The 20,553-nt window shown below is 46.2% G+C and overlaps 3 protein-coding genes across 11 annotated transcripts in view; 2 read left to right on the top strand and 1 right to left on the bottom strand.

The window, feature by feature from the left end:
- Positions 1–67: 67 nt before the first annotated feature.
- LOC143372537 (prolyl endopeptidase-like) lies at positions 68–12,177 on the bottom strand. 6 transcript variants are annotated; one of them, XM_076818799.1, is made up of 16 exons: positions 10,999–12,177; positions 10,642–10,875; positions 10,381–10,541; positions 9,550–10,160; positions 3,174–3,292; positions 2,886–3,109; positions 2,636–2,823; positions 2,339–2,564; positions 2,104–2,263; positions 1,821–2,021; positions 1,534–1,716; positions 1,337–1,450; positions 1,116–1,264; positions 828–1,040; positions 433–757; positions 68–350 (listed from the first exon to the last, which is right to left on the bottom strand). In XM_076818799.1, exons 1-16 carry the CDS (start codon positions 11,242–11,244, stop codon positions 285–287), a joined length of 3,420 nt encoding a protein of 1,139 aa, XP_076674914.1. In that variant the 5' UTR covers positions 11,245–12,177; the 3' UTR covers positions 68–284. The 6 variants fall into 6 exon arrangements, with proteins under 6 accessions (XP_076674914.1, XP_076674915.1, XP_076674916.1 ...); XM_076818800.1 differs by having other exon boundaries at positions 10,642–10,868; positions 10,999–11,139; XM_076818801.1 differs by lacking the exons at positions 9,550–10,160; positions 10,381–10,541; positions 10,642–10,875; positions 10,999–12,177 and adding exons at positions 3,368–3,516; positions 5,840–5,968 and having other exon boundaries at positions 3,174–3,284.
- Positions 6,500–9,242, top strand: Lipt1 (Lipoyltransferase 1). Of its 3 annotated transcripts, none has more exons than XM_076818841.1 (4): positions 6,500–7,299; positions 7,824–7,931; positions 8,307–8,520; positions 8,633–9,242. In XM_076818841.1, the coding sequence occupies exons 1-4, from the start codon at positions 6,784–6,786 to the stop codon at positions 8,980–8,982; spliced, it is 1,188 nt and encodes a 395-aa protein (XP_076674956.1). In that variant the 5' UTR covers positions 6,500–6,783; the 3' UTR covers positions 8,983–9,242. The 3 variants fall into 3 exon arrangements, with proteins under 3 accessions (XP_076674956.1, XP_076674955.1, XP_076674957.1); XM_076818840.1 differs by having other exon boundaries at positions 6,500–7,311; XM_076818842.1 differs by lacking the exon at positions 7,824–7,931 and having other exon boundaries at positions 6,500–7,311.
- Positions 12,178–14,025: 1,848 nt separating the features above from the next.
- Positions 14,026–20,553, top strand: part of Glut4ef (Glucose transporter 4 enhancer factor) — a 123,841-nt gene continuing 117,313 nt past the window's right edge. Inside the window, exon 1 of one of the 2 annotated variants that reach the window (XM_076818818.1) lies at positions 14,026–15,378. In XM_076818818.1, coding sequence (XP_076674933.1) covers positions 14,989–15,378 — 390 coding nt within the window. In that variant the 5' untranslated portion in view covers positions 14,026–14,988. The remainder of the gene's footprint in view (positions 15,379–20,553) is intronic. The other variant, XM_076818819.1, reaches the window with a different exon arrangement.

Raw genomic sequence — 20,553 nt, 5'->3', positions numbered from 1 at the left:
CTCCACCGTACGCACCGACGAGTACGTGAGTTTCGTGGCCAGTAGAAAATATATGAACGCTGTGGGGTAAATTGCATGACCTTTTTATTCGTTACGGTAGAAATTTTCCTCCTGTATAAAATAATTTGCTAAGAAGCGCATTACATCATTTTAAAACAGTATTTTGCAATATGTACGATAAGCGTGTAAACACACTTTCCATGTTATCGCGTAACGTTCTTAAACGTGTTAAAAGATTTAAGCGTAGTATAAAATATAAAAATTGTTTATACTCTCGGTATGTGTTACAATTTGAATTCCAAACCCAAAGACTTCACAATGAACGTTAAAATGTCTGTACTTTCATCGATCTGAAACAGCAAAGGGTCTTACAGTGAGAAGTGCCAATAAAAGACAAACAGTAAACAGAGAAATAAATTATTAAAAACTAACCACTTTCATAGTTGGCTTTCCACCACCATGCCCGGCCTTAGTGTCTATTCTAATGAGTAACGGATTTGTCTGCTCCGGTAATTCCCCAAGTGTGTGTTGCAACGTTGCAATAAGCTTGAGGCTGTGCAACGGCACTACGCGATCGTCGTGATCCGCAGTTAATAGCAATGTTGCTGGGTATTGTCCGTTTTCCAGTACCCTCACATTATGCAAGGGGGAGTATTTTAGAAGATTCTCAAAGTGTTTCGGATCGTCGGAACTGCCGTAATCAGACACCCAAGCAACGCCAATTGTAAACTTATGGAAACGTAACATATCCATTACCCTGTATTTAAGAAAGTATGTAAAACAGAAGCAAGTTTATAGAACATTGCGAATCCGCGATGTACGCTTACCCGACTTGAGCAACCGCGGCGCCAAAGAGATCGGGTCTTTGATTCACACACGCGGCGACTAGTAGACCTCCGTTACTTGCACCCAGGATACTTAATTTCGATGATGCGGTGTAGCGATTTTCAATTAGGTACTCGGCGGCGGCTTGGAAATCGTCGAACACGTTCTGCTTGTTGAAGAATCGCCCAGCGTTGTGCCATTTTTCTCCGTATTCGCTGAAATCGATTATAGCGCATGCTGCTGTGAAATGTGAATATATTTAATTAACATCAGCCAACCTTTCAGCTTACCCTCCGCCACGAATATTTGGAATTGCGAGCACCCCGTTTAAATGCTGGACAAACACTAGCTTCGTGACGCTAAACGTAGGTTGAATGCTTACATTAAAACCTCCATAACCGTACAATAAAGCCGGCATGGAGCCGTCCAAAACTGCATCCTAAATTAAATCATCGTTGTCGACATTTGTTTCCCTTTATAAAGATAGAAAAATAGTGCCGCAAATACGTACATGCTTCATTACTATAAACATTGGAATCTTTGTACCGTCCTTACTCTTGTAAAACACCTGACTAGTCTTGTACAAGCTCGGATCGAAGTCCTTCACTTTAATCTCTCGTAACACCTGCGAACGATCATTGTGTACATGTATATGCAATTCTTCAATTTTCATCAGTTGCATTTTATCGAGACACGCATACCGCTTACCTCCGGATCGTCGTCCTTTTTCAGGTCAACTCTGTATATAATACTAGGGATCAAGAAGGATGTGAACTGGTAGAATATCTCGGAATATCTTTTCTTCCCAGTGAAAGTAACTACTGTGCCAACATCTAATGGAAACGTTTTGATTTTGTCGCCAGTTTTCAAGCTGTGTAGTTGTAAAATATTCTACAAAAGAGAACTCGTGGTATTATTAACGTTACGACGTCTGTATTTGTTCGTATATTATAATTTGCCGTGATATAAATTGCTTCGGAGGGGTTCTCGCTCACCTTGACATCTTCGATGTAGCAAGCCACAAACTTATCGCCGTCAACCGCGCTAGCCCAATCCAATACATTATCAGCGTGCTCTGCTAAAACATCAACCCACTTCTCTTGCTCGTAATCCAGTAAATCTATAGCTATTAACTTGTAGTTCGGGGCGTTTTTATTCGTCCGAAATATGGCCTTGGCGCCATCGTTCGTTACATACTATTTAACAAAGAATAATCAGTGAATAAAGCGAAGGAGAGTGAAACTGTCCAACGAAATCGCTTTAGTAGATGTTACGAACTTCATAATCGGCTTCAAATTTATCAACGACTTGATTTAATTGCAGTTTCTCATTTAGCTTCGTCTCCGGCTTCAATTCCGTGAAGTAAACTAAATTATCCCTGCAGTCCTTCACAGGCGTGATAATTAGCCACTCTCCGCAATCAGAGACTTGTGCTCCTCTGATCGTTTGAAAATACATACGTGAGAATGCTAGAAATATACGCGCAATCGTCTTAAACAATTACGTTACTTACATCCTCCACAAAGGTTCTTCAGGGAAATCAACTACAACAACATCTTCCGAATGAGGCGTGCCAACAACATGGTAGCACAACTTCTGGTTCCTATTGCCTTCCGTCTCCGAGCCATCAGTTTTACCCTTCTGGTCCGGATAGCATCCGTAAAAGACTCCACGGTGGTCGTGAGTCCATGCTATCGGAGAGTACTTGACTTTCTCTAAGATTTCTGGATACTTCTTGCCTGTATAAACAATTGTTAATGGCAAACATTCCCCAGGCATTCGACCCATAAGTAAATTGCATTGACCGTACCAGTTTCAGTATTTATAAAATGTATTGTACACCAATCAGACCCGCTACTGGATAATCCGTACGCGCATATGCTGCCATCTTTGCTAAATTTACAACTAGTAATTGCGACAGTACCGTCTTCGGAGAATGTATTTGGATCTAGAAATACTGTCGGTTCGCTGTCCAATGTATCTTGTACATATAAAACACTGGAACGATACATGTATGTTCATTAGGGTGTTCGAACTAAACGAATGCTTACGAATCTTACCTTTGGTTCTGCAAGCCAGTATTTTTGTAGAAATAATATTTATCCCCGTGTCTAGCTGGACAGGAGTATTTCGGAAAGTCCCATAACTGCTTCAGTCTATCATGGATATCCTGACGTGCCTTGCAGGACGCCAAATACGGCTTAGTAATGGCATTCTGGGCATCTACGAATGCTTTGGTTTTCTCAGAATCTGGATCCTCTAACCACCTGTATGGATCTGCTACCTATCGGATGGAATGGAATCTTGTACTCTGCGCGCGTGATTAAGGTATTAGCGTTTTTTCTAACCTTGGTTCCATCGTAAACATCGACGGTGTCGTCACGATGCGCTTCGGGATACTGCAACTTCCCCATTATTTCTCGATTCCCTGTGAGCTCTTGTACCGAAAGGCCCGACACCTGAAATTCTCACGAAACGGTGTAATCAGACTCCATCGCAACAATACCGATGGGACAACTCTATTGTAAATAAGGAATCTCACTTTAACGGTGGAAAAGTGCGATGCACGGATAAATTGCGAACGATTACGACCAGTGAATTTCACTGTAATCCGATAGACGGTACTTCCGCGCAAGCAGATTCTCTTTATGGTATTTACGACTAACGACCAGGCCATAACGCCGGCTTCACCTATGCGATTGTTCGTAACACGATTAACTCGGTGTTCACGTTCAACACGCGAGTATTGAATATGAAAATTAATTGATTCGAAACGCTGAACATTTACGAAGCAACCACTCTTCGCTTCCACCCAACACGCTTCCTGAAGAACGCTTCAATTTGTAGGTACTTAAAGGGATAATTAATAGATTATTGAAAAACGCGCATTGGCGCGAGAAATTATTCTACATAGTGTCACCGTTAGACTTCTATATAGGTTCTCTCCACCACATTTCATCGAAATCGTGGGGAGGGGAGGGGGACCGATCGTCGGACGCCTTTGTTACTTTGGACATCTTCGCATAAAAATATTTGCTTTTCTTTACACGCAATCGATAAGAATGTATTTCTGTTTTCTGCACGAATAACAAATAACGTCGTAAAAAACGAATGTGTGGAGACAATGTATGACTAATCGTACAAAATGTTTGTAGATTAAATATTAATTAGCGCATATATGGAGCCGGCGTACCACGCATGATTATAGGGGCGCCTTATCCGTGCATCTTAATTTTGAATATTTTATCGGAACAAAATGTTTTTGCTAATTAACGCACGGATTAAGACGGCAAACGTGTCAATTAAAACTGTATGTCTCCGTTATCGATAGATTGCATGAAAATCGAAACTAAAAATGGTTTATTTTTATTTGTTTGCTATATATATATATATATATATATATATATATATATATTAATAATATTCGTATATTTCCTATATTTACGCACGAAAGCGTTGATACTTTTCAATGCCTTTTCACTAGTACGCGTAGAATAATCAACTATCTAAATACAAATAGACGACCGAACTATGCGAACGGAAACTGTGAAACTGAAGTCGAGTTGCGCTTAAGTGACTGCAATTACAATTTGCGCGGCGCCAGATAAAAATTATACGATAGATAACACTGTCCAACAAAATTGAACTTTTTTCTGAGTTGAGTTTCTCATTTTCAGTGGTCTCCTTTTCCCTTTCATCGCTGTTTAAACATATTTAAATGTTTATAATTCAATAATAACTTATATCGTTGTGTTCTCGAGGGTTTATAGAATAATTTGGCGGAGCAAGCAACCGAATAACTATTACTGTTTGAACTCAAAAAATGTTCAAAGTTGAAAATTTACATTTTTAAAAAAAAATCAAATTTCTCGAAAACTGAGAGCACAAAAATCTATAAGAAATGACTATTGAATGTTACAGAGCAAATGGCTATTAGACAGTGTAGTTTAAAGAAACGAGAATCCTCGATGAAGCGAGACAAAACATCCATCAGTTGACGTGGCCGATAAAAATCGCGGAGTTTTCTATTGCAACTGCCACCACAAACCTTTTATCTACAACACTGCTACAAAGTCGATAATAACGGTAGTGCACATCACGCGGAAGGCTAAGGAATACGTATTGTATCTTTATCAATTGGCCTTAATTACCCCCTCCTATGGTCGGCGACGTTAACTGACACGTAAACGTAACTTTTCAGGAGTTTTGTCTGGTTATCAGGAATCATGGAGGCACAGTGTCGTATACAATACATAAATGCAAAATACGTTTGAAGAAACGAGGCGTTGATACGCGTACGTTTGCATGCATGCTGATTTGCATGCAGCCGCGTATAACAGGATATTTTGATACGTACTATTTCCGTAAATTTAGACGTTATCTTCTTAAATGTAATTTATAAATTTCTCGACCCTAGCTTATTGTTAGATAATATAAAAATTCGATTCTGACTTTGCTGAAATCGATAGAATTTTTTATCAATGTAAGCAGATAATCTATCAGGTAGTATCTAACAAGAAGATCCCCAACTCAAGAGCTCTTGCAAGGTGTAAAAAAGCCCGATTATTAATTACAAACAGTAATAAATAATGTATAAAACGCATTTGTATGTAATTTCGTATACACTGCGAAGAACGATCGAGAAAGAGATGTAAAAAAAATACAGACAAGTCACAACGGGTCTCGAACACGCGCGTGAATAAGCAAACAAGACGCGAGTTCGTAATCTAACACCTTAGCCACAGTACCATTATACTTTGCTGTGAAGAGCGTTTACAAAACAGCAGGTACAGGCAGTGGAAAATTGAACGTTAAATGTCTAGTAAATTATTAACCATATGCGGCAAGGAAATATACTGCTGGATTGAATATTTCAACCCCTGTCGCCCTGCACGAGCACACTGAAACGTGAGTGTTACACTTCCACTGCACCCCACCTTGTAAAATTCTAAATATATGACTCACGTGTAAAGCTATCCTTTTCCGAAGCAACCGCGTTCACAGAAATACTCACATTTAATAGCAATATTCCCTCGGATACGTAACGTTCATTGACGGCAGCGAAAGAGCTATTTACAGAGGGGCGCGTATGCCGATAATTACGATCCTGAAATAAACGCTGCAGGAGGGTGGGCGGATCACGAAGAGTAGGCGAAGAGAGTCTCGTTGGCCGATATCGCGCGCGGGACAGCTGTACTTTGTGCTGCGAACTTAGATAACCTCTTGCGTGTGTTCGATGCACCCCCCCTCTACTTTCTCCGACCACACGGAGCTCATATAATATCAAAAGCCAATGCCTGACTTATTCATTACGAGTCCGCGAGTGCGTCGATGAATTTTGGCTGACATTCGTAACCGCGCACTACAAAGTCTCGAGTGCTCCGACCGCGCGTGCTAAGCTTGCGACGTCCTTGGGAACGCGACACTACTGCCCGCCGGGACACGATCGTTGCTACCTACGCGTGCCGTTCGTCGCGCGTAATTTGAATGTTTCTTTTCAAACTGCCAGCACACGGAGGAATGCAAAAGGACTGCCGTGACTGTTTAGGTATCCGATACCGTATCAACTCCCTGGACCAAACGTGGAAGTGGCTGCACCAAACGATCACGCTCCACGATTACCTCATCTCCATAACCGCCAGTCAATCCGACGTCTCGAGACGAACCTGCCATTAGGGCTGCTACCTGCAGACGTAAATATTAACCTCAACCAAGGCTGATCCCACCTACGTGCAGAGGTAGCAAGCGCCCCTCGGAAGCTCATTATAACCAAAGACTGATTTCAAAAGGCCAGAGGCCGCGCGGTTTTCTAGGGAGTACGGTTGCTCGTATCGGTGCCTTCGCGTGCTCCGCTCCACGATCCCCGTTCGGCTCTGGAACAGGCGGCGAGGGGGGGGAGGTAGAGGCAAAGAGGAATAAGGGAAGAGGGACTAGAGAAGAAACTTGCCAACGAGAAAGATGTCTCTAATAAACAGATTTCTGATTGTTGTGGAGCGGAGAGTTCGATGCAGTGGTCTGAGCCGAGTGGCCAGATTCTCGACGAGCTTCAAGGAAAAGCAGGGTGACCCGAACGACTCGATAAAGAAGTCAGTATTTATATCGCAATCCACGAATGTGTTCACCAATTTAGCGCTAGAAGATTGGCTCTACAGGCATTATAATTTTACGAATCATCACGTGTTACTTCTGTGGCGTAACGATCCTTGCGTCGTGATCGGACGTCACCAGAACCCGTGGATAGAGCACAACGCTCAGCTGGCTGAGAAGCGCAGTATAGCGTTAGTCCGCCGTAACAGCGGGGGCGGCACTGTCTACCACGATAACGGTAATCTGAATTTGTCCTTCTTCACGCCGCGGGAACGATATGATCGGAAATACAATTTGGGGATAATCACGAGAGCCCTGTATCGGGAATGGGGCGTGAAAGCTGACATTAATAAGCGCGAGGACATCGTCGTTGAAGGGGAATTCAAAGTATCCTTCAATGTAATGTATACATGGCCAATATATTCCTAGCGATAAGGGTGTTCCAAAAGTACGTGCAGAATAGCTCAACATTGTCATACAAATCTCATGAAGCCCTTTACCCCTGACTTTACGATATAAGTTTAATTGGCTTAACAAAGAATGCTATTAAAATTTATATACCTTAAGGTGTGTTTACAATATTGTTTACAATAGTGTGATCAATATTGTGATCAGTGCGTTTTTCTGTCTATGTCTTATATCAGAATTTGTATACAATAATGTGTCAAAGTTTTCTTCAACGCACGCATGATGTAAGGATATCCCTACATCATGAACGCACGTACCGTGATTGAAGAGGCACCATCGAGCGTCGGCAGATTATTTTTTTTTTATTTCAATTTTTATTTACGAATAAAATATGCGTAAGTTAAATGATGTTGCGAAAGAATATTGGAACAACCTAATTGACAGTGGAGCTGCGCGCTTCACGAAAACGCGATCCGTTTTTCCTTAACTCTATTGAAACACAGGTGTCCGGTACTGCTGCAAAATTAGGGCGGCCGAATGCGTATCACCACTGCACACTCTTAGTCGACGTGAACAAATCAGCTTTAAGCCTAGCCCTTGAAAGAAAAGAGGTAAAAAGTTTTCCCCAACGATTATCATATTTTTCCGCACAAAGTCCACTGGATCAGTTGAATGATGATACAGTTATGTATATAGTCTCTTGAGATTAGCGTTATATATGAAACTATTGCCAAATGGTAGGAGATACGAGGAAATATAACTGAGCTTTCTTCCTTATTCTTCGTTTTGCATCCGATATTAGTAGGGGCAAAATGTTTATGCTTCTCGAACGCTGGTTCGTTCTTTTCATCCTCTCGTAGAACAATGTATCATTATTTAATTATCACTGGTTATTATTGGTCAACACTTAATTGTAATGTTTATCCGAAGACAGCCTCTGTCTTCTTTCTTCTAAGTAAAAATGAGAAAGTGTCTTTACGTTACAGAATGGTGTGGAAACGAATGCCACGGAATCTACGCGGTCTCCGATAAAGAACTTGATAGATGTGAATTCGCACATATGCATGGACAAACTGATTGATGCAATTGGCTGGGAGTACCTCCGTACAAAAGCACTGGTTTTGGAAGACGGCGGGCAGGATCTCATTCAACGTCAAAAGGGATTCCAGTTCATCAATCCTACCGAGGACTGGTTCCCAGGTAAAAAAATTGATCTTCATCTGCATACGTTCCCTAAAGTTTATGGTTGCCTATGAACCCTTAGGAATTGAAATGTAACCAACTATCTTATAACCTACGATTGTACTTCCAGGTCTGAATGAATTAATAAGCACATTTCGCTCGTGGGAATGGAATTATGGTAAAACGCCGAAATTCAGGGTAACACGCGTTTTAGATGTGCTCGGCCAAAATGAGAAATTCCATCAGTTTAATTTGGTATTAGAAATACAAGACGGTGTCATCGAGGAGATCAAGATGCGGCTTCCGGCTGGTTTGATATCGAATGATTTCAACGAAGACGCGAGCGTGATAAGCGATCTGCGCGGTACGAGATACGACTACGAAGTAACAGAGAATATTATAGCCGCCATTGGCTGCAAGACTGTTACAGTTAGTACAACCCAAACTGTAGATAAGAGTAACATGATAGCTACGCAATGATTAGACCCGCGAAGCGATCGCGACGATTGCTCCTGAATCGCTGCGTCGTATTTGACGCGAAATTTAAGCTTGTATCGTGTAAGGCTCCGCGAAAAGACTTACCCACACTTATCGTTAGATACGTATGTAATATATTGTAGTATAACTTGCAGCCATGTACCCGTAGATTATGTATCGTGAAATTTACATTTTTACACTATCAATGTGTACGTACGACTACCATAAATCGTTTGTCTTAATAAATCTTGTTTACGAACATATTCGTTAACGATTGCTTATCGCCAATTAGTTTACTGAATTTGCTTGGGAATCCTTGTGAAAAAAAAAGAGAGTAATATCCCGTCACTGTGATTGACGATCATTGGTCGATGACCGGGTCGTTAATACGCGACGCGCATTAATCGTGCGCAGTATCATGGCCGAGCAGGCTCGTGTGAAAAAAATATAACGAATGAAATGTTGAAATTCGAACGGCTGATAAATTATGTAGCTAGCACGATATTTATGCGTGCTTTGTCCCAGTGACGTCGCAGCAATGAATTGCCAGTTGCAGCTACGTGCACCTACCTCTGTATCCGGTAGCATTGTTATTCAAATTGGTGGCTGTCTGTGGGCAACGATAAAGAGTCGGTCGTAACATAACCTCTCGATACGGCGGCGGAGGAGTACCGGGGCACGATCCTACAACATTCGCGTCACTGTCTATACTGTCTCGTAGGTACGAATTCAATAACAAAGAGAGTCCTTGGGAAGGGTCATTGAGTGCGTCACGATGCCCGTGCCTTCGGGAGCACGAAAATTTGCCAGACAGCCAAACGTAGGACATAATCATCCCACTTGCTGCGCCCAGCAAGAAACCGACAGCAAGGAACCAATACGGTAAAATATCCCTCACTGAATCGACGACGTTCGTTACGTCCGTGGCATTCCCACGTGTCGGAGCGTTATTCAGCAGGCTCGCGGTGTTGTTCTTCTTAATTACCGATTTAGTTCCCTGAACGGTCTGGTTCTTAATTACCGAGCGATGGTAATTCTGCTGTTTGCTTATCGGTCCGAGAATCATCTTCTCGAATTTCTTTGGGCCTGCTTTCGTGCCGCAGACTTCGTCGAACTCGATATTCTTATGCTGGAGGTACGCCTGTAGATCGAACATGATCCTGTTGCACGACCACGGGTTTCTGGAAGAAGGTTTTTAATCGTTGCATTCCTAGTGGTCTCTAATGTATCTACGTACGATAAAGGATCGCGCGTCGAGTAGTATCTCAAGGGAACTGTATTTAGAACTGTAAATCGAGCGTTACTGTGACGAAGCACGAGTATGAAAAGGTAGGTTTTAGCGGAACGTCTGGGTAAATTGATGCAGAAGTATACACGTTTCAGGAGGCTCGCTTATCGTACCCTTCTAATGATAACTTCTTCAAAAAATGCGACGTCTGCACGACAGCGCTGCTCATCTGAATCATCAAATTGTTCGAGAGATCGAGACGACGGATACGCGTGAGTCCATTGAACGTGTCCGAAGGTAAATGACTAATCTGACACGAGTCCAAGCTTAGCTCCTAGACAGAAAATGTTTTCCCACTGTTGAAATTGCAACTTCTCTGCGTTCTCTTTCGAGAGAGGCCATTCTAGCAAACGTTGGATCGCTCCCGTCATTACCGTCAGCCAAATGGAACGCAACTTCGGCACGTGCGAGTTAAAATTATTCCTCGACAGCGTCAGGATTCGTAAATTGCTGCTTTCCGCGAAGACATTGTCCAGGATATAATACAGATGATTCTTCGTCAAATCCACCACTGTTAGTTCCTCGAGACCAGCGAAGGCGTTCAGACCGATTTCGCTGATCGCGTTTCCAGAAAGATTCAGATACTTCAGACTCGTCAAACCTGCATTCTGAAACGATCTCGGTCACTAAATGTAAACAACGATGCTTAATCTCGTTAACGCTACAGAATTTACTATAACACGTTCAATTTTCCTTGCAGATAAAACGTCTCATCGAAACTGGATGCTTACTGCCAGCTCAAAATTATTCAGATACGATATCACATTATCCGACAAGTCCAAGGCTTGCACGGTGCTGGCTGCACCTGTATCTATGCTGTAAAGATGGCGGCCTGTGCAAGATGCGCGCTGCAACTCGTACCAATTGTCACACACACAGAACACGGGGCACGTCTCCGACGGTTCGGTGGAAACTACTATGCTGACAGAATTTAATAGGAGCGAGGCGACCAGACAAACGGCTGCGCCGTCGGTCATGGTAAATAGACCTGCCTGACGAACCACGGGGAAATTAATTGCAACGATATTACAGCGCAAACGATTTGAACGTAGCAAAATCACTTGTGATAGGGACTCTTCGCGTTTTCACGAGGCCTGCGATTGCCTCGCCAACGTAATCTTATCTTCCAACACGCCTATACGTATATCGCGGCGATGGCGATGTGTTAATGATCGAGATACACGTCATCGCGTACCGTCTTACCGTTTCCTTGCTTCTTTCTCGACCGATAAACGGGATAATGAAGTTCCACGAAAACTGTACAAGATAATCTGGAATCGAGGGGAACGCGTAGTTATCTACCACGCAAAACCGTTTGTCCCTTTGCTTGGAGGCCATTGCGCATATTTGGCCGCTGAAAACGCCGGGGGATCTAGAGGGTAAACAGGATGTTTCCATAGACAGGACGTAAAGGAAAGTACAGTTAGGAATTAGGCGTTATTTGTCGGGGCTGTTGTATCAATTTTTTTAAACCGACTGACACGGTCGGCGAGCAAGAACAATAGGGAGCTGTCATAAACAGAGGGCAATTCTTTGAAAAACAAGCCCACCGCAAACCAAAACCGATGACCGTGATAGATTTCGTTTGCATGGGCCGGCGCTGGTAGGCAACAGGAACGAATTCCATTTTTTTCTTTTCGGTGTCGAGTTCACTTGGGGCGTAAATATGTACGTATTGAAATCTTTGCTGGAATCGCATTAAAATAATGGCTGACGGTTACATCCAACAATGAACCTTGACCTTTTCGTTATTCCTTCAACCGAACTTCATTGTCTCGCCGTTACGATGCAACAGGTAACCCCGAATTTCTTCTACCCAGCACGCGGACTCTGTTAACAATTAACATGATTTGCGAACAACGACAGAGACACAGCAATAAAATCCTATTCCCTTCGTATCCAGCTCGGCCTATTTGCGCTGCGCCGCGGTCTTGTCGCTTCGGTGAAAGTACGGCCCTAAACTTGCGTAATTGAGTTAACGCGTTTCTTAATTGATTGTTATTAGGGAGGCAGGGAGGGCGAGCGAGAATAAAAGCTTTTCAAAGAAAATTAACACGGTACATTTGATTCGAGGATCGGCATAGCGGAGATAACGTTACAGTGCCACGGTGCCGGGCGTAATTACGTTTCTTTATTAGACGAGAGGAATTGCAGCCGGTGGCAATTAAATGTTACTCACTAGCCCTTGGCACCTCTTTCGAAGCCGCGCGAGGGGTAGCGTTCAGTGAGCTAACAGCGCAGCGTTTATTGCGCAACATCCACGGAAATAAATCTAGGATAGGCTGCTGAGAACGCGTGGACCGTTGCCTTCTATTCGGCCTTACCGTCCCTCCCCGCCGGCCTCGTCGCATCTTCCGGCCATTTTCATTGCTCGTCCTCCACGCGCCGCCATGACAAGCATACGGTGTGGGCACCGCAACTGGCTGCACCCGATCGATTCATCGGCGTCCGCCGGTGTTTTCGGCCGAGAGCCGGCGTACCGGCATCGCACTCCTCCCCTCCCACCTAAAATCGCTCACAACGGACAAAACGATCACGGTCGTGCACCAGTTTCCGAAAGCGCGATTACTGCGCATCGGCTAAGAAAGTGAATCTTCACCTTCCAAGACCCTCCACTCGCCGGTGTTTCGTCACTGGCGCCCTCAGCTGACGCGAACCACTCGTAATTCGACGTCGCTGCAATTAAGCGTTAAATCGATCGCGAGCACACGGACAGGAGAATGACGGGCGCATAGGAATAGATCCGCCGGCAGGAAATCGAATTTCACGAGATGTATCCCCGCAGGCGCGCCTTTAAATTCGTTACGCTCATGTACTCCTCGAACGGCAGGCATTCGTTCGACAACCACGCGGGACCATGCACAATTGTCCGCGATGCAGTGACAAGCCTTGGAAATAGTTTCGAAGGTGAGGTTCTTTGCGACACGTTCCTCCGAGGCTCGAGCGGCAGCAGCGCGAAGATATTTCACTCGCCGCGTGTCGTCACCGACCTTCTCAGCTGACGTAAAATGGCCGCCGTCCACTGACAGCTGAAGCACAAACACGGCCTTTCTCTGCTAAAACGTGTCCTATTACCGCGCAACCGGCGTCCCGCCTTTTCATGCAGACACTGCGAGCCTTTGACGCTAAGGTCCCCGTGAAATTCAGGGTATTTCATCGAAAAGGTGATACAGTATGGTATCGTAGCGGCAGTAGGAGCGTCTGGCGAAGCGAGGTCTCATTGGCGACAGCTCTGTATATGCGGCAAGACTGATCACTCGCTTGGATTTCGTCACAGACGTTCGCAGCTGATGGCAAAATGACCGCCCTGTGCATCGAACGCTGCCAGCTGATTACGAGAGTTGGATTTACGGAAATTGTACGGAATCCGCGATCGGGTCTGTACGCCCAAATGCTCGATCGTCGGTGTCGCAGGGAACGTACGCGGATGAAATTTCGTACGGGTCCGTACGGAAAAGTCCGGCGTACTTTGCGGCTTGCGCACGGCGGAAAAGAGAGGGACGCCAGTAGAGACGCCGAGTACAGGCGTACGAAAAGTGGAGAGGGCTGGGATAGTGGAGGGTCTCGCCGTGCGGAGCGCTTTGGCTAGGGTTCTGGCCTGCGATTTTTTCCCGTTCTTCTCGTTGTCCCGGGCGGTCGGCCAATGAGAGTAAGTAGGTCAGCGCGCCCGTCCAATCGACGCTCGAGGCCGGGTCACGTGGGTTTGTTGTTATCTATCAGCTGTTTTTCCCGGGCGGGCGGGCGGCCGGCCGGCGCAGTGAAAGCCGCTTGCTTAGTCTCTCCTCAGTCCCTCCCGGTCGCTCAGCTGTGCGTCACATGTCGGGTACCGCGAGACCCATTCGTGCCCGTCTGCCATCGTATCTCCTACCGCTCGCTCGCCCAGGCCACCGTAAAACGCCGGATTTCCACACGCCGGCAATCGTCGGTCATATATTATGCTATCTACCGCGTGCACGGCCACGTATTATCAAGGATCAATCACCAAGTGCCTGGAACATGCGGACGGCGTGACGAACACGGTGACGGGCGACGGTGCACGCCGTTTTGTTGATACGCTCAGTTCTGTGTTCAGGCCGCGAAGGCCGCCGCGTCTTGCCGCGGTCTAGGAATCTTTTCTATCGCGATACCCAGCGCGAAGCTGCCGATCGGTAGCCGGTGTGTACACGGAGGCTCTCGTTGCGACGATGACCTAAATCGTAAAGACGTATCCTCTACGCACGGCGAGCCAGATTAAACGGGCTCGTGAAGGGGGGAGAGAGAGAATAAAAATCAAGTCGACGCAACGTGTCCGGTGACCCGTTTCCGGGAGTGCGTATTCGATTGCATCCCAATCGATTCGTGCGTACAATATCGATCGCCACGCTACTTGCATCGTCTCCCACGTGTGTGCCAGCAGTCGGACTGTCGCGGATCGACGCGCACGGGCATTAACACGTCTCGCGGCCGTGATCGATCATTGTTTACGATACGCGTGCGGGAGTGGTGTCTTTTCTCGCGGTATCCAAGCCGAAGGGAAGACAGAGGAGGAAGTAACGTGTGCAAATGAGATTTACGAGAGACAAATCGGTGGAAGGAACTTTAACGAAGACAGTGCGCCACGGTGACCCGTGAAGGTGTTCAGTGCACGCGCGTCGACGGACAAAGCGTATCGATCGATAATCAACTATCGATCCGCGCCGGCTGATCAACGAGAAGTCGTTCAACAGCAGACCCCACGAATAATGTCGACGGGCAAGAGGCTGGCGAAACGCAGCATTATCGGCACCAGAGTGTGTGCGCCCGGCGAGGACGGCAAGTACTACAGCGGCGTCATTCACGCGGTGAAAACGCCGGCGTCGGCCGCCTCTGAGTCAGGCCTCAGCATTACACCCAAGACTCGCTATTCCGTGCGGTTCGACTCCGTGCCCGGCGGTCGTCCACCGAGCCCCAGCACCGAATACTCCGACCGCGACCTGATCGGGCCTGGTTTCGGTTCCGTGACCACCGCGCGGCTTGTCCCCGGTCAGAAGGTCTACCTGACGTACAACGGACGGGAAATACACGCGGAGGTCACGCAGCATCGGGAGCACCTCGACGAGGTGGACGTCATCATCGCGCCGAACGGACAAGAGGTAAGCGATTTACACTGTGCATGCAAAGCGGAAGCGAGGCAGGATATTGTCGACGCTTTCGGACGTATTAGGTTAGGTTGGAAAATCTTCAACGTAGGAAAGCGATGGTCGCTGGGGATTGCTTTTTGAAGGTTAGGTGGGGAGGTTGAATTGCGAATACTGTTCTCGATATTCTTCAGTTAGAAGACGCTGATACAAGGAACGTGGAATATAATATCGGTGAATTTTGAGAACGCGGGAATTGTGATCGACTCGTATAAACGCGGCTGTCCGCAATGAGCCTTTAAGGGAGCGATTATTGAAATGTGAAAATTCTTTTTAAATGGTTGAAGAGTATGCTTTTAGGAAATGAGAGGAAAGTTGGATAAATTAGTACAGTAGAAATAGTCGATTTTGAGAGAATGGTGTATCAATTCTCGATTTTGCTGGGCCTTCGAATTTCTTGGGTTAAGGTCACATATTTTCGGGATGTAGGTTTTTGTACCGTATAGGAGGATCGTCAGATGCAGAAAAATTGAAAATTCGGATAGAACGTAAATCTTAACATTCACCGAGACGAAGTTTCCCTTTTATTTACGTGTAACAGTTTCATCGTTTCGCTGTTTCGAGCCTCTTAAAATAGATTCGCGACGGCTTTTTTTATCCTCCATAAACGGCGGAAAATTCTTCTAAAGGAAAGGGAACAAAGGTTCGGCGAGTGGGGCGCGTTAAGTGCAACGAGATTTGATACGTCATCCATACACCCGCCGGATCTCGCTGCATCCGAGCAGGTTAGAGCGCGCATCAGACACGCTTGGTACACGCACACGCAGGCGCAGAAGCCACGCACCTCCGTAGGCCGGTGTCTCACACGGATAGACCACTTTCCAGAGCGGGGAAATGCGTTTTTCGCCGGCGATAACGCGGCACCGGCTGTGCCGGCGGCACGCCCGGCGGATTCCAGCGTATTTCCTCCTCTTCGTTTGGCACAGTGGCCCGATCCGCGGCTATTAGGGAACGCAAGGATCCCGCGTTGACAGGCGCCGGGGAGTTGCCGGGCGCGCTGCGTGCGCCGTTAATCAGAAAATTTAATTTTCGTGACCTCGTTCCGCAAGCGAACTATAGAGTGGATGCTCCATTTACGCGGCGCGCATGAGCGAGACACGCTCCTCTGGCCCGTGCTCGAGACGGGATAGAGAAGGATGGACGGGACGGACGCGTTACCTTGCAACGATGCGTCTGGATACGAGCGCGGGCACGCCACATAGTCCAGTGAAATTAGACGGAAATCTGCCCAATCTACGGAATAAATCCCAGCAAGCTAAATTTTGGTATAGACCTTTATTTGGACGTTTTGAACAATGTGTCAAAAGTCCCCATCGATTCCGACCGCCGCTAAAAATTTTATAGAGGGTTGAAAGAAACAACAGTTTTTCGCGTATATCTCGTTATCTAGCAGTTTTGCGACAAAAATAGTTATTATGCAATTTATAGCCTAGGAAATTCTCTACAAAAAAGGTCCTATGAGTTTTTTTCGTAGGAGTAATGAGAACGTCAGCACGGCGGTACTCTACCTCCGAGGTGGTGTGGAAATGTTTATTATTTCTCACAAGATCCTCACCTCGCAAATTCAAAAAATTGTAAAACATTGGGGATATGCAGAGGTTAATATAGGTGTGTATTACGCAATATTTTGTTTGCTGCCCAAATTCACTCTAAAGGGGTGAAATTGACCTCTGAAAATCAGTTTTTTTTTTATTTTGTGTTATAACTCGCGAACCGTAAGAATTGCAAGAACTATAAATTACCAAATGATAGTCCTAATTAAAAGAAGTAACTTTTTCCTGAACACTTTTTTTCTATCTCCTACAGTTGGCGAGAAATAATACAAAATAAAAAAAAAATCAGGGGTCAATTGCACCCTCTTGGAATGAATTTGGACAGCAAACGAAATTGCGTTGTACTCAGGAGGACTTCCCCTACATATTTACAGAGTTTCATAATTTTTTGAATTTCGGGGATTGGAATCTTCACTTGTTAAATGTATGGGGGTTGAAACTTGGTAACCCGGCATACATGAAAATGGTTACTCCTACGAAAAAAACTCATAGGACCTTTTTTGTAGAGAATTTCCTGGGCTATAAATTGTGCAATAACTATTTTTGTCGCAAAACTGCTAGATAACGAGATATTCGCGAAAAACTGTTTTTTTTTCAACCCTCTGAATTTTTTTTAGCAACAGTCGAATCGATGGGGACTTTTGACATATTATTTAAAACGACCAAATAAAGGCTCATACGAAAATTTAGCTTGGTGGGATTTATTCCGACGACAGATCCTAATTTCACTGGACTAACACGCCCGCGGCGTAACCCGGTGGCGATCGAAATCCGTTTCGCTGGCGGCGATCCCGCGACCGCCGAGAATATTCCAGGGTAAAAACGGTAGAGGAGACTGGCGGGAGCAGGGGTAGGGATATATTATCCCTCGTAGCAGACGAACAACAGGTTAACGGATGGGTTCGAAGAAGGAAATGGCTGCGCCTCGTGGCGCATCCACTGCCAGTGCCCGTCGATTTTCGACACGCCTTTCTCGAGTTACGGCCGGGGTAGCGGCGCTGGCTGGCTTGCTTGCGCGACCGCCGGTGTGCCGCGAGAGCGTTCCCGTGGAGTCGTAGAAAAGCGTGGCGAGCGCAACGCAATAAATACCCCATAAAACGAGGGATAGGGCTATTACGGTCGGTCAGGCGTAGCGAAGAAACATAGGCTGCCCCGATACCGCTATGTGGGCGCGGTTAGATGCGTAATGAGAGGCACTGGCGAGCGCTGGCCTGCGCGTGTATGCGGGAGAGCCTCGGTTTATGCGCGAGGCGAGCCACGGGCAGCGCTGCTCGCCTGTGCACCGGCTACCGGTGACCCCACGTGGAACGCATTAGCGCAATATCTTTCTACCTCCGTTAGGTAGCTGAGGCGTGACCGCAGTTCCATTTCGTGGAAACTTTGCCGCACGCTCGCTCGGCTCGCTCGGGGGAAAAATGAACCGGATCTGGTCAAACCGAAGTGTCCGGTTCCGATGTTTTTACGCTCGGCCAACGGCTTGCCCCGCTCGCGCGTGGTCGAGAAATCACCGCTGGGTGGTTCTCTTACGGTAGCACTCGGCGCATAACGTTATCTACCGCAGTGATGTGCGATATTGGTCCCAACTATCGCTAATGCTTATCGGTATATATTTATTAGTTCAATATCGATACACGAGATATATTATTCAAAAAGTATCGATATTGATAATATCGATGCGAGGATAGTATTAATTTACCAATTAAAAAATAAGCTACGTATATTCGAGAGAATATTATTTTGGATTGAAAAGAATTTTCTAAGATAAGAATATTTAAATTGCACCATTATGAAATTATTTTATTTAAATTAAGTTCAAAGTATTAAAATGGAAACAAGTAATTTACTTGCCAAGCCGTATTTATAAAGGAAACTAGAGTTTATATTTAACAAACATCACGGGCATTATTCAATATGAGTTTGAAAAATAATTACTGAATTTTATTTACACGTAGTAATTTGTAAATTATTAGCTTGGCATGAACGAAAGAAGGTGCAGTAAAAGTTATCGACATTTCGACAAAAATTATCGATACCTGTAATTACTACTGTTTGAAATATCGACAAAAAATATCGGTATATCGACATGCAAATATCGATACGTACAGTTATCGATAAATATCGCGCGTCACTAATCCACCGGCAGCAGTGCGCAGCGAACGTGCCGGGAGTATTTATTCCTACCGTTTATACCGCGTAATTAACGCTCGCGCCGGAGATCGCTTTTATAACAGGCGGGATGGAGGGGCTGACATTTCTTACCCTTCTTAACAACCTTTAAACGCAGGGTGTCACAATTAACGCGCCGCTACAATACTTTGACGCAAGCGGTATCCCGCGTCAGCGTCTGTTTTCACATGCAACACGGTAGACTCTCAATGACGTCCAAGTTCACCGAAGCGTGAACCGGTAAATACCGGGCCAGCGTTTATCTTTTCGCGCGGGCACGCGTAAATGGTCGTTTTCGAGCCGCCGCTGGTCCCCCGCAGGGGGGGGGGGTAAATGCGCACTCCGGTTCGCTTCCCGGCTGAGCGTTCTCGCAACCGGAAGACAAAGGAATTTCTCGGCGGTGCACCGCGTTCCTTGTATCGCAGCTAGTCATCAAAGCCACCGATCCGCGATCGAGTCACTTGGACGCCCGCTACGCGCGTGCTTCCAGCGCCCGTGATGTCGCGCAGGAGGGAGAAAGAGAGAGAGAGAGAGTTGAGAGCCACTGACGCGTGCATTTCACTCCGCGGGTGCGAGAAGGTACACGCGCAACATTGTACGTGTAACACGTTCCGCGGCGGGAGTGCGTCTCGGCGGCCGTTACGCCCGCGATCCATCGGCTCTATCTACGGTCACCACGGAAATATCCGACCCGCGGGGCGCATTCGAAATAATGGCCGCGTTTAACGGTGTCACTGGTCACCGGCACGGGCGTGAGACGATTGAGTAAGAGATTCCACCGCCCGGTGGACGGGCTCGCGCTCGCGCGCCCCCTTCACGTACACGCCCGGCTGTGCGCACGGATCCAAAGATAGATATCCCAACAGCACTGGCTGACCGAGCGCTTCCTAACTGGCCTCGGCTATATGTATACACATACGAGCGCATCCGCGACAACCGGCGCGATGTAAACAAGTCCCGGTACGCGTGCTGGGCTTGTCCAGCGGATGACGTAGTTACGCGGATGTTTCTTCGCAGCGCCGCGATCCCCGCGCCTTATCTTCCCGACCGCTGGCACTTCCGGTAAATACGGCTTATCTTCCACTCGCCTCTCCCCCTTTTTCGCATCTCTTCGGGGCCGAACTTGCTCGGCGAATCTTGACGCGGCTGACTCCTCCCGTTCGTGGAACCGGCGTCCATCTAACAGCTGCTGACAGCCCGCTGATACCCGATGTATAATAATTCATTGCTCTAGTTGGTCGCGCTGCAGCAGGTGGTCAATCTCTTCGCTGGTCCCTCCACCCCCTCTGTCTGCCCTCGATCCTACAATATGTCCGAGATTAGGTATTGCCGTGGAAATTAATTAATCGCCGAACTTTAGGCGAAGTTCGTCAGAAGTTACAGGTTAATCTCTGCGAGGAGTATGCAGCTC

Source organism: Andrena cerasifolii, chromosome 8 (assembly GCF_050908995.1).
Source record: "Andrena cerasifolii isolate SP2316 chromosome 8, iyAndCera1_principal, whole genome shotgun sequence".
Classification (NCBI taxonomy): domain Eukaryota; kingdom Metazoa; phylum Arthropoda; class Insecta; order Hymenoptera; family Andrenidae; genus Andrena; species Andrena cerasifolii.
This window is presented reverse-complemented; position numbering and strand designations above follow the sequence as displayed.

Excerpts from the sequence above, each read along its gene's own strand:
- Lipt1 (XM_076818840.1), top strand. The coding sequence starts at position 6,784 with ATGTCTCTAATAAACAGATTTCTGATTGTTGTGGAGCGGAGAGTTCGA. Across the intron at positions 7,312-7,823 it reads AATTCAAAGTATCCTTCAAT|GTGTCCGGTACTGCTGCAAA; the intron begins GTAATGTATACA and ends ATTGAAACACAG. Across the intron at positions 8,521-8,632 it reads TACCGAGGACTGGTTCCCAG|GTCTGAATGAATTAATAAGC; the intron begins GTAAAAAAATTG and ends TTGTACTTCCAG.
- LOC143372537 (XM_076818799.1), bottom strand. The coding sequence starts at position 11,244 with ATGACCGACGGCGCAGCCGTTTGTCTGGTCGCCTCGCTCCTATTAAAT. Across the intron at positions 10,876-10,998 it reads TGAATAATTTTGAGCTGGCA|AATGCAGGTTTGACGAGTCT; the intron begins GTAAGCATCCAG and ends AGATCGTTTCAG. Across the intron at positions 1,265-1,336 it reads TGTTTATAGTAATGAAGCAT|GATGCAGTTTTGGACGGCTC; the intron begins GTACGTATTTGC and ends GATTTAATTTAG.